This window comes from Malurus melanocephalus, unplaced genomic scaffold, assembly GCF_030028575.1.
Source record: "Malurus melanocephalus ecotype Western Australia unplaced genomic scaffold, MMel_1.1 scaffold_96, whole genome shotgun sequence".
Classification (NCBI taxonomy): Eukaryota; Metazoa; Chordata; class Aves; order Passeriformes; family Maluridae; genus Malurus; species Malurus melanocephalus.
In genome coordinates this window covers 1,266,615-1,280,186 of record NW_026623328.1, presented here as the reverse complement: position 1 = coordinate 1,280,186, position 13,572 = coordinate 1,266,615, and the positions used below count along the sequence as shown (strand labels likewise).

The window sequence follows — 13,572 nt, the reverse complement described above, 5'->3', positions numbered from 1 at the left end:
TCAGCAGTGACAAGGTTCTCTCTGCTGCCAAACCCCCTCCCTGCTCGCTGTAGGACGACCTGTACCTTTCCTGCAGGAATACAGAGGGTATTTCTTAGRCAGAGTTGGCCACCTAGAGCCCAGAGATACTACAGAAGGAAAATTTACTGCACTTACAGCTCTTTTCAGTCTGTTGCCAAATACTACCCTTGAATTGCAGCAAAACTGTAATTAAAGCTTAATGTTTCCCATGATCCACAGTGGACTTTTCTTTCCTATACAGAAAGTCTCTTATGTTCTCTTCATGCAGAATTGGCCCTTAAACCAGGATATCTTCATAATTCCATGAAGTGCATACTTGAGTACAAAACCCCAAAACAGTGCTGCTTTTCTAACCCTGATTTTTCTCTCTTGAAAATATAATAAATCAGATCAAGTTTGAATTTGTCTTTTTTTTTACCAAAAAAATGTACAAAGTGAGAGCAGTTCTGAATACCAAAATACTAGAATATACCCCCAGAGAGTTTTAACTGCCTCCAGTTTTCCTGTTTGGATGAGCTGTGTGATGCAGCCTTTGCCCATGTCATGTGTATTTCCACTTACTGTTGGAAAATAAAGCCCCAAGTAATACCAGGAGTTATAAATGAGAATGTATATTTGCAAGGTCTTAACAAATTGTAAAACAAGTCCACCAATATTTGCTGAACACAGAAACAGTACTGTTTTGAGAAGCATTTCAATATCATCTTGAATACATCCAATATGAACCTTATTTCCARCCAGTTTCACGTGGATTTAGTTATGGATTGGGAGGGGTTTTGTGTGTCCCAGCCTGTCCAGGTTAATAGTTTAAAATGTCCTGTTTAGACCTTTCTTTGCCTSCTACTTAAAGGGACTGGTAGGAAACCTTCTGTAGACTGACTTAGCTTTTTACCTTCCTTAGCCTCCTTAGCTCAGGTAATGCCTAATTCGGTGTCTGATCAGGTCAGCACTGCTGTTTCCTGATTTCCATGATTATTGCATCAAACCTTCCCACCTACATTAATACAAGTCTTGTGCTGGAGTTGTAACTTCATTTATTTACTGCTCCCTCTGCTCTTCTTTGACTGACATAATAGCCAGAAGATGGTTGCAAAATAATGGCATCTTYTCTAGTTGTTTATTTTGGAAGGTTTCACACCAACAAAAACAAGCAATTAGTGGAGCAATTAATGGAGCATGTAACGGTAGTTTTATAGTTTGGAGTCTTTATTTCCAGTCAAGTGACAGCTGTCACATACTTTTCATGAAAATATTTGAGAAGCCATACATATAAACTGTACCTGTCCGTGTGATATGATCACTGTTTTCATTTTTAAGGCGATCTTTAAATGCATAGTATCTGAAAATTCTGAGTGATATCATTAGGGAATGTGCAATGAACATTAAATAGCAATCAAACAAATGTAGGGATCAAAAGCCAGTTGTCTGTTACTTTTTTTCTTCTCCAAAATACAGTGCTTGAATTTGGACCTTTAGGGAAGTGGCCTATGAAATTTTACTGGGTTTAAGTTAGTCTGCCTAGCTAGTCACAGGAAAGTAATTTTTCTCCTCCRTTTCTTGCCTGGAATGTGCTGCCATTTAATTTGGGTACTTTAGAATGACAATATACATCCTTCTGCAGTTTTTTAACCATTTGTGGTAGTTTTTTTTTAATCTTCCATGCTGCATCAGGTGAGGCAGCCCTGTTTGCACTGATGATGACAAGAGCTGTGCAATCCAAGGCACATCTGTGCTCCTGGGTTGTTCCAGTCCATTTTGAAATCACATCTGTCTCCATAGAGTTCAGCTGTGTGGCACTGACAGTTCCCTTAGTCCCTAATAACACACCCATGTGGAGAGTTGTAAATCCTGGAAACAGGGTTGGAGAAGAAAAGGTAATGGCATGCTGAAGTGTTCAGGGCTAGGGAAACTTTAAATTGGAACCTTCACCTGCACCATCCCAAGCTCATGCCCTTCCTGGGCAATTTCCATTTCTTTAGTTCCATTTCTTTAGTTCACTAGTTCCTCCATACAAAGTCTGACATCCTACTGGTACTTCTGAGATATATTTTTCAGAGTGTTTTTGAGGCAAGCCCAGTGACTACACATGCAAACAGCACAAAATCACCACTATTAATGGGAGAATGATGCAAAATAAGTGACCAAATGAAGAAAAGTTGAGTGCTTCACAAGGTCTGAAGTCTTTCCATTTGGGTTTACCAACTCTGCATTTAAAATTCTTCATAGCTGTGGAGGATTATGTCTTTTGTAAAATAATAACATGAATGGGTTGTCAGTGTTGAACCTCTACGTTGCTAACTGGAAATTGTTTGGTGTTTTTTGTTAGCACAGAAAGAGAACATGCTCTGATCTGCAGAGGTATTTTGGTGACATGAGTCAGAACAGAGTAGCATTTTCAGCTATATTAAATGTGTGCCTAAGTGCTTTACTGGATTGGGGCCATATTGTGCAGCATCTTACAGGATTAAGCCCAAGATGCTGGGCAGAGCTGAAGAGCTTATGGCAGTTCTGCACAGGCATGGGAATCCCTGTGAGGGGGAATTCACTGAGGAGTATCTTATCACTTGTGTGCAGACTGTACCAGAGCTGAGGTCACATCACCAGAGCCTTCCAGTTCAAGAGCTGACTTAAAGAAAGTAGGAGTCTTGGTTAGGGCCAACATAGTCAGCCATCAGAAAAGCTAAAATAGCATTGAGATGTTGGTTGTGTCAAATAATTGGGCAGTAGTTACATAATTCCTGGTTTTCCATTGTGATTTAAAAGTGTTTTWTACAAATTACTCAACAAATCAGTTTTAAGTTCGTAGTCACACCTGTAGATTTGTGTCATTTAAACTGTTAAACYTCAGGAATGTGGAATGTTTTAACATTTACTCATCCAAAGCCAGTGTTCAACACACAGTTGCCCTGAATATGACTAATTCCGTTTGTAACCAACACAAAGAAACCAGGGCTTGAAAGCTTTCATAATTATGCTATTAAATCTTAAGATTTCCTACCCCCTTGCTTGATATAATAATCAACAAGCAAGCACCCCAATTAATTTTCCTTCTGCGAGCACACCAATTAATTTTGAACATAAATCTCAACACACTTTCACACTATCCCATTAATTACTTCTTTGGTAAAAGAGCTGATCTTTTGTCACTCATTTGAATTAGTATRAAATAAAAATCCTAAAGGAATTAAGTTCAAATTTATCCATTTTCTGTAAAACAGTATTTCCTTCTATCTTTTGACATACACTGTATAAAAAAATCCCACTTGTTCTCCTTTTATATTAGCACACACAAGTTTTCGCGAAAAATTGAGCAGGAAAAATAAGCTCTGCAATAAATGACTGTAGTAAGTGCCAGATCTATTTATTTTGTGAATTAGGAAGAGCAGTTTAATTTCAAAGCATGAACTTTTATAGCTAAGACCTATATATGTAGAATGTATACTTCTCCTATGTACATTGAACTAGAAGACAAAACCAGACATTTTCCACTCAGAGTACTATTCATTACAACCAATGGAAGGCTCTGCTGCAATATATTATTAAACCTTTTAAGAAAGAGAATATCTAATTTTTTATCTTAGGTGAAAAAGCAGYGAGTAGCATTTGCTRGCAATTTTTAAAACTTACTATTCCKAGTACRAAGTCGCCACATTCAAGTTGATTTACACATTGCRAAGCTCAATCCATCTGTTTCAGTGAGCGATTGGTATCATTAGGCATGAGTTATTTTAGTCAACAAATGTTACTGGAGCAACGTAGTATGGTTTTTCCTATTGAACTTGAATAAGCAGCTAAAGACTTCTCACTTGCTCTCTTGGCTCGTCCCCAGAAACAGACCATTACAATGAGCTTTAAGTACCAGCACAAGGCTCAGAGCTAATGAATAATGAAGAAATGTGCATGTTGTTCTTTGTCACCAAGTGTTACCAAATCCCTCCTGATACCTATACAGGGAGGAAGGGTTTTCACTGACCTCGCTCGCATATACGGAGTGTAAATGATTTTAACCGGGCAGGAAAATGACATTTCAGCCACTGTTGATGCCTGATGCCTGTGTGGAGCCTTGGGCTGTGGTGGAGCAGCAGCTCCACGGAGCTCTGGGGTGCATGGACCCAGCAGCATCAGCCATGGGATGGATGTTCCCTGGAGCCCTGAGCCCYGACTGCTGGCACTGTGTCTGCCTCCAACACTGACTGCAGGACTTCCACACACACTCCACTCACTGTTTGATCATAATAGGGCAGCATTTCAGCTGGATAATTTACCTTGGACTGCAGAAATGGAAAAACTAAATTATTTTTTTTTTAAATTATACTCTCCATGAGGATTTCCTTCCAGATCTGTATCCTGCATAGATTTGTCTTCAGATTTACATGTTGTACAGCTCAACTTCACTTCTTTCGGAGTGGGCTCTGGTTAAATGATTTAGAAAAATGAGATTCCTCTGAGGTCTGTTCAGAGAGAACTGGGTGTTTTGCTTCTGACATKATTGACAGGTGGGTGACATCTGATGGCCAAGTGCAGTGGTCACTGGTGATGTTTTATGCATAAGAACACAATCATACTACTGACACACACTGCYGCTATCAGGCTTCCTTGGTTCTCAGACACTGCATTCTTTTGACTTGATTTATTCAGGTCCAGCTTGTGCTTTACCTTATCTTGTACTTGGAATGGTTTAATGTCCATCAGCACTGCTAGAATGTTATTTTATTATTACTTTTGGTGTAGACCTATGCAAATTTATAAAAGTTTCTCTACAAACTTTGGTTGGTTTTACTGAATTCCAGTTGTTTGTGGCTTTTTTCTCTTTACTTAGGTTAGTGTTCCAGATGACCATAATGCTACTGCAGGCAGAAGCGTAAATAAGCAGGTATTTGAAGGTTTAACAACAGGACTTCTGAGGGTAACTGCTGTGATTTTCAGAGGTCTAATCTCCAGCTTCCCAGATGGAAACAACCATGCTACTGCACTGAAGATATTACAGGAAGTGAAAAGTAAATCCTCACAAGTGGAAGCCTTCAGCAGCAGAGTCCAAGACTTGATCAGGTTTAAAAAAAGATAATGAACCTTTTCTAAGTATTCTTTATGAGAGAGAAAGCAAATTGCATTGATTTAAGAGAGGAACAAACTGCTTTAATTCTTAATCCAGTAAAAGTAGTTTTTGTGTGTGTAGTCAAGAAGACTAATGAAATGCTGTATTCTCAATTAAAAATGTTCTTTAAAAAGTTTCAGATGCAAAAATACAGAAACCCAAGAATATTTTATTTTTTAACTTGTTTTTTTGTTTTCTTTTCATTAATTTTCTCTCCTGATTACCTAGGAACCAGCTTCCATATTTTCATTATTTTCTTTCCATTCTTTGTACCAACTGTGTGTGCCCATTCCCTGTGGTCTCTCATATCATACATGCATTCATATAAAGTTGTCATAAAATATACACTTCCTATTCTAAAGATTACCTRGTCATTCCTATAATCTGATCTTATCATGTAGCTGCATTTTAATAGCTGAAGCTGAATAATTTAGTATATATATAATTAATAGATATTTTATATATATATAACCTATATATATCAACAGTGTATTAGGCTTGCTAAAAGTGTATTGTTTCACTAGAAAACTATATAAATAGTTATGAATAAATTGTCACAGAAATAGTTAGCAATATCTCTTCAGCCCAATTCAAAGAATTGAAATTATTATTTATAGGCTACTGAAAGTATGTCACAGTGAGCCTTCAGACTTTTGCCAGTGTGATGCTGATGGAGACAAAGAGGACAGCTGGAAGAGGAAAGCMAAACAAATAGTTGTCATAGATACCAGTGACCTCTAAAACTTTCGTGGTCTCATGTAACCCTGCTTCTCCCTAAACAGGTTTTGATCGAGTGTGAAATTTCAGGATGTTGTGTTCTGCCCATTTATGAATGGGAGGGTGGGAGGTCTGTGCTGAACAGACACCTGACACTGACTGGGCCAAGCACAGGCAYACCCTAAAGATAAGGAGAGACATGAGAATCGACCAGGTCCCTCACCTGAGGCACTTTAGGGGATCTGGTTATAAATGGGGAATGAAAGGCATGRTGACAAGGTAATAGTGCAATTAGGRAAAAAAAGAGAGAGGGCATTTTAAACCAGTCAAAAATAGACAAATTCTGTCACTAATGAGAATCTTTCACCTCCAGGTCATTGTATCGTATGTCATGGGGAGTTGATTAAGTGAGAGTTTTAGGAAGATGGGGGAAGAAAAAGGACCGTTGAAAATATTTTTTTTCTATTTGAGACTATTAAACCTGATGCATAAACACCAATTATCTATGTGCTGTCTGGGTRTCAAAAGGGTAACCAGGTTATTTCAACTGTGCTCCTGTGGGTAAAAAGAGATGGAGGCAATAGATTAGAGAGCTTTGACATTCCACTTGTCTGTGTGCTCAATTCCTCAAGGAAAGGAGTGCTCCATGCATCTTCTTGTTGTCTCCGGATGCCAGTGAAGAATAGTCCCGGCAGACTGAAAGCTCTCATCCATTYCCTCTCTGCCAGAAGAGCAGCTGCTTTGTACCCAAGTGTGGGTGTAAAGGAGGGGGTCATGGGCACAGTTTGCAGGTGTCAGTCACGCTGTAGAAATGCTCCTAGGGAAGAGAATATTGGTGAGAAAGGTTGTGCCTTTTTGTGAGTCACCATCTATCAGTATTAGCTCTGTTTTATGTAATTCTTCCTCTCCCCTCCTATTCTTCAGAGCTATTTCCAGCACTCAGCATTTCTCTGTGACTGTGATGTATCTAACACCCAGCTCTGTTCCTGGAATTATTCCACTAATGCAGGAGAGCTTGTTTATCACCTGTATGATCAGGTGGATTGCTTAGATCAATATCTGCAAGAAACTTAGTTCTGGTAACCTTTCATGTTGCTAAATAGAACAGGCAAATTTACCTGCACAATGAGCATGCAATTAATAAACTGTGTGCGTCTTTAAGTGTTTTTAATTGCTGTACTCCAGCAGTCTTAAAATCCTTCCATGCTGCCATTCAACTTCTTGYTTTATGTCCAGGGTATTTTTATTCTTAATTCTTTCACTTCTTCCAGAAGCTTTTTGTCAGTACGGTGGATGCTGGCAGAAGATCTCGCTTCTAACCCTGAAGAGAAATTTGTCTTTTAGCAGCAAGAGTGGCTGAAAAGGATGAGRTTTTCTTCCCTAATGTTAAAACCCCAATTTTTCAAAATCAGCCTGTAAGACATGTTGTGAGGGAATAGTTTTTTTAATAAATACTTGTACTGCTTCTGTGAGAAGCATTATCTGATCAGTAGTTTTTATTTACTAGAATCRATATTACTTAGTAATGTTCCCTGGAGTTGATTGCAGTGGGACCTTTGTGTCCACAAAGAGAGTTGATCTCACCTAAGTCAGCAGAATATGGTGGTTGAGACGGGCTGAAGTCTGAGAAGCTGGATGCTTGTGGTAGAAAAGGAAAGTAAGGTGGTATCAGCAAAGACATAGAAAAAATTTATCTGTGCACAGTTKAAGTGGAGGTGGTAATGATCCAAGTGTGAGAGCCTACTGTGGACAGAGACATCGAGGTATAAGGGTGAAGAGCAGAGGTCTTTAGCATAGGTTTTCAAGCTATTAGAAATTCTAAGAAGGAACTTCAGCAGTTGTGATCTGTAGATCAGCAGTGATGATCTGGTCAACCCTAATAAAAAACAAAGGAAGTTTCAGTTTAAAAAAAACCCAGTCACTACATGGTTTTCTCCATATTGAATTTGATGGAGTCCTGAGGAGTGTTTTGGTCCTGATCCTTCAACTGGTGGTTGAAGGCTGCTGATGTTCTGTTAGTCCCTGAGATGTTACATATGTATTTATAAGAGGGGAACAAAGCTCAGCAATTGGGCAGTAGTTGCTATGATATATGTATTGCAATAAAACATTATCTGGGTAACATCATTGTCTTCTTGAATTAGTGTGTTCTGCAGAGTTTACCTCTTGATGCTAAAAAGAAATTGTGCTGCTGCAGAGCTATCAAGATTATTATAAATCATTTAACTATGGCAAAATTCCATTGTCCTTCTAGCAGTATGCTAAAATAAACATTTACACTCATCTTTCATGTACAGTATAATACAAATTATCCTAGAACAGACACATCTCTCAACAAAAACTACTGATAGTCACAAAGAGCCAGGTTATTGTAATTGGAAGTTATTGTAATTGGAATTGTTTTATTGAACCCTTTCAGAAAGAGTATTTAAGTAATCACAACTTGCATTCTGTGTGGTTTGATGTAGAGGAGCAAAAATTACTTCTTCTGCAAAGTTACCAAAACTGGTGTGGAACTATTTTTTGTAATACCCTTTTTCTCTGTTTGCAGTTACGTGGTGAACATAGGATTGGTGGACAAGCTGTGTTGCTGTTTCCTGTCTGTTCAAGGCCCTATTGATGAGAACCCCAAAATAGCAARTTTTCTGCAGAATGCCACAGCAGTGTTGAATGGAATTTGCCAGCTGTGTTTYGCTGTCAATGGAAGGTGGGTGCTCTGGGTCTATCAGCTCCAAGCAYGTTGGTCAGGCAGTGGCATCCTGTCCCACTGCAAGACACACAGGAATAGCTGGGAAAGATTCACTCTGTTCATCCTCTCACCAGAAAACTGTCATCARTTACCTACCCTAATTCCTGTAACTCATTTATCAGAATTGCAAACTTTACCTCCTTTACTCATCACTCCCCACAGGGTTTTATCACTGATAGTTTGAGGTGTCCAGTCCTAAAGACTTCARGAGGTATTTTATTATCARGTAAAATCAACTCTTAATYGATTTGACTCTAGAGCAACCTAATWCAGCTCTTGTTCTTTAAAATACCACTGTCAATAAGAGAATATTATTTTCTATAAAGAAAGCTTTCACTAGATTTACTAGGGAATTTTCGAATRCAAAATGTTTGTTGTTGTAACCTAACCAAGGCTGTGGGAAGYGTGCATGAGGTATGTGCCTGCCAGCAGATCTGGACTTCTGTGGTCTAGTGTAAGACAGCCTGACACTCATGTGAAAGGCAAAATTTCACAGCTTTGCACTGCACCKACTAGAACCTAGCACTGTTACTGTTACACATTTCAGGAGAAATCAAGGCTGGCAGAACTTTACAATGCATTCCTGAAGGGTAAAATGATGCTAGGGTTGAAAAAAACTACTGGAGCTAATAAAACACAGGATAAGAAACAAAGCTGTAGGTAAGAGCTGTTGCTGGTATCCAGGGACACAGACACATGGAAAAAGAACTGCAAGAAATATGAGCCCAAAGAGACCATCCCAACTTACTGAAATTTCTCTTTCTGAAAGCTGCCAACTTGGCATTTTAAATTCCAGGAGAACGCTGCCAGAAGTCAAATACTCACTAAATAAAATAATAAAAAAATCACCCTTCTGTTAGTGGAATAATAGTTCTAGCTCAGAGTGAGTAATACAATATTTGCAATTTCTGGAGTAGGCACACACTTCACCAATATATTGAAGATCTTTGCACCCTGAAATAGTACAGCTCTGCACAAGTACATCCTTCAAGAACATCTGTTCTTTGTAGCAGCAGAMTAATTTTGGAAAGTTGAGTGTTTTTCTTCACAGTTACACCAAGAAGTATCTGATCCTACTACCTCCATAAACAGCAATACTTTGGATTTTATCCAAAGGTGCCGGTTTGTTCGTGATTTCCAGGTTAGATTGTTCATTTGAGCATGAAAAGAAATGAGAGGAGTGAACTTGGAGATTTCAAAATTGTTGTCTTTCACTTTCAGATGAAAAGCTTTGATGTAACTGATTAGAAGGGCAGTTTAAATCACATGTCTTTCATCACCTGAGCCCACTCTCATTTAAGCAGTGAATGCAGAGTGTAATTCTGTCGCGTTATAGAAGTCCTCAGTGTTGGAGGTGATTTAAATGGAAAAAGGTACTGCCAAACACAGATTAAGGTGGCAGAAACAGAGCTCAAATTTATTGAATTCTTCAATATGTTACACTAGAGTAATACATGATGCGTGATACCTGATCTGCAGCACAAAAGGCAGCCCCTCTGTGAGAAATACAGATGCCTCTTTCATTCCTGCTAAATGGTGGTAGGAGGCAATGCAGCCTTTTCAGTCGGCTTTTCTCATTTTCTAACTCACTTGATACATGCTTGAGCACCAAACCAAGCTGCTGTTACAGTCCCCTGTATGTCCCAGCCAGCAAACTTCTGAAGTTGTTACTGAAAAGCCCTGTGAGTATTATGAGTGCTCTGACACTGTAGCATGGAAAGAAGTTTYRCMMTATTAATGGCAGGSTTTCACCATTGTTGCAAGAGCAATTTTAGAATGTTCATTTGGTATATCCTCCTGTATATGATGGTTCCAGGTTGGAAACTTCTTGGTGCTCTTTGATGGTAAGCGGTGGCAGGCCACAAAATTCCTTTTTTTGGGTAGAACTTTTTCAGGCTATGTTCTGTCATATAAAAAGTTGTCATTCCATATTAAATTCATGAGAATACTTTCATAGAGTGCTGTCTGTTCTGTGTGCAGATCTCAGCATGCAACGTTGAGTGGGAAGCTGACACAGGACAGTAAATACTGGGTATTTACTACCCCAGGTATATAAATCCTGGGGCACCAGGACCCCCTCAGGGCTCAAACCACAACAATGAAATCCTTTGTGAGCTGTGGGATCCTCCTCTTGTGCCTTCAGACCCCACCAGGTTGTTAGGAACTGTACTGCAGCKGTAATGTGCCATATCCCCAGAGGGCCAGAAGTTATTGTTTAAAACTCAGGTTTTAAACAATTAAAAGATCCTGTCCTGTGGGTACAAAGTATGTTGGGCCATTTCTGGARCTCTGATGTAGAAAAAACTGTCAATCCAGACTTTCCTGTCTTCCTCAAAAGCACATCTCATAGGACTCCCAAATTCAGCAGAATATTTCTAAAGCAAGCTGTGAATTGATACCCAGTGTGTATTTGGACAGTTTCTTCATGGAAAACAATTCTGTAGGTATCGACGAGATCTCAGTCAAATCCCTCTCTGCACATATCTCTACATCAGGCAAGGTGTCATAACAATAATGATTATTAAGAATAACCTCAAATTAGTTTTTACATATATATATATAAATCAGCATTATGTATTAAATGAGTTCTATGGTGGCTATAATGTAGATGGTAAAATTTTAGGACATGAACAAAGAGACTTCTTTTATTACTGTGGTAGACTTTTAGGGGAAAAAAAAGTCCAAAATCATGGAGTTAGATACAGTAAAGAAACATCTTACTAATGGAGAAACATAAATTGGAGGATTTTCAATTTTTAAATCATAAAATGTTATTGAAGTAGGGGAATCTATTCTGAACATATGTTATAAACATGTCCTATTATAAGAGAGGGATTTTTTTCCATTAATGATCAAGGTCTTTAAAAAAGATTTAACTTTTTTATTGATCTTACTTTTCAAATTATCATTTTTGATACTGGCTAATAAATGTTTGATTGGTTCTTCTAATTGAAATCTTGCTGTGGATGGAATAACACATTTTCCAAACACTGTGGAATGCATATAAAAGATCAGTTGTTGAAAACCTTAGTAACTTGTAACTCTTTGTCAAGCTTGTTTTGATACTTTTTGTCCTCTTCTGTTACACAGTGAGGAGGGGCTGACTTGAGACCTCCAACTGGAAGTTCCACGTTTCCGATGCCATTTTGCATCTTTTGCTAGCAGTGGGGGTGAGAGCTTCTTCCTCCCTGATGAGCTAAAAAAAAAGGTGTATGAGAGCTGAAAACAGCATATTGTCCCTTACTTGTATATAGTGAGAAATAAAATGCAGTATATCTGAATATTGAGCTCTCTCTGCTGAGATGAATCTGACATTTGATACCTAGGCTGGAAAATTGTGGCACTGGTAATGCTTAATTGCTTTTTGCTCACCTTTAAGAGCAGCAGTAGCCAGAATTGAAAAGAGAGACATTTTTATTAACCTGAAATAAAGCAAAGTATGAAATATGCTTTATATGGAATAACAGTGGTTTGTATGGCCATATAAACCTCTTGAAATTTGTGTCCAGTAGCAATGTTCTAGATGATARCCCCTTTTTCCAGAGTATTATTGTAAATATGAGAGATACAAGGCCTGTTTTGGGCCCTCGGGTCCTGAATGCACACTTGGAACGTTCTTGGATTGTACCCACAGGATAGAAAACGAGCAGGCTTGGAATGCAAGGAGCATTAGTAAAGGTATGGCTGTGCTGCCCCAGTTCAGCCTTCCCTAAAAGCAGCAGGGAAGACCAAGGAAGAGTCTCTATGGCAAATCCTTCATCAGCATAGCAGAGGTTTTGCTTATGTTCCTGTCTTTTTCTGTACTGCCCACCCRGTGTTCATCATGTCTAGATCCCTTTTTCCCTGTTTCTCTGGAACTAAGAGTCCTGTCCTAGCAGTTTAACTGTTGCTTTATGGAGCGTGATAGTTGCTGCCTTGTTTCACTTTTGCCCATGAGTGAATAAATTCATATTAACACAGAGTGAATGTAAAGAACAGGAGGAAGCCARGGGCAGTGCTGCAGTGTAAGGATCAGTCACTGAGGGAGAATGTTCTCCTTAGGAGCAGTGCAGTGGAGACCAGTGATAGAGATACAAGGAGGACAGTGCTTTGTGCATAAGGGGAACATTGCAAATCATAGTCCCCCAGTTATATAGCTTCTTGGGACACCAGCTGTTGAAAAATTTTGCTGTTCTCTGGATTTAAGAAATGCCTGCAAGCTTCCTCATTGTCCCAGGAAAATACAGTGTCAGAGCAGTGCAGTAAATTGTCACTGCTATGTGTTATCTCAGAGCAGTGTGGAATATATATATAAATCTGTGTCAGCAGCTAATGAAGTCGTGGGTTACAAGCTGCAGTGGCAGAAAGCTGCAGATATAGGGTCTGATCCAGGGAAATGGTCCTGTCATGTCCCAGATCCACAAGGAAGTGGGCTGGGCTGCTCTCAGTTTTATTACAGTAATTAAGATAATGTCTGTTTTGGCTGCTGGATGCTGAATCAGATGCAAGTCTGTCTGAACCTTGGTTGTGCTTCTCACCACTTCCAAGGGACAGCAGCTCCAGCAAGCACTGTAAACTAACTCCAGCTTGTTCCTGAAATTACTGAAAGGTTTCACTTCATYGCTTCTATGCAGCGCTGCAATCCCTGGCTTGACAGTGTGAACTGTAGCAAGGTCTGACAGGTGCTAAATACTTCTTTATTCTTCTTTATTATTGTTTTGCCTCTTTATTTTGACATCTCTTTCTAAATAAAATAATTTAGAAGCAAGAAGTATGATGATAGTTTTTAAATCCTAATAATAAAAAACCCCAACAGATTATATTCTAAGCCTCTTGGAAACTCATGTTTCCATTTCACTCCATGTTTTTAATCAGGAGTATATATTTCAAATATACAAACATTATAATGTATACCCTTGGAGAGGCTTGTCTGCTTGTTAGCTCAGCCAGTTTTTAAAACAATATATTTTCAGATATAAACAATTTGCTCATATTGAAGCTTGCAGAAATT

General features: G+C 38.8%; 1 protein-coding gene across 2 annotated transcripts in view; it reads left to right on the top strand.

The window, feature by feature from the left end:
- Window positions 1–13,572, top strand: part of SCAPER (S-phase cyclin A associated protein in the ER) — a 132,393-nt gene that overhangs the window by 91,704 nt on the left and 27,117 nt on the right. For both annotated transcript variants that reach the window (XM_057368706.1, XM_057368705.1), the window contains exons 26-27: window positions 4,841–5,070; window positions 8,385–8,540. In XM_057368706.1, the coding sequence (XP_057224689.1) occupies window positions 4,841–5,070; window positions 8,385–8,540 (386 nt within the window). The remainder of the gene's footprint in view (window positions 1–4,840; window positions 5,071–8,384; window positions 8,541–13,572) is intronic.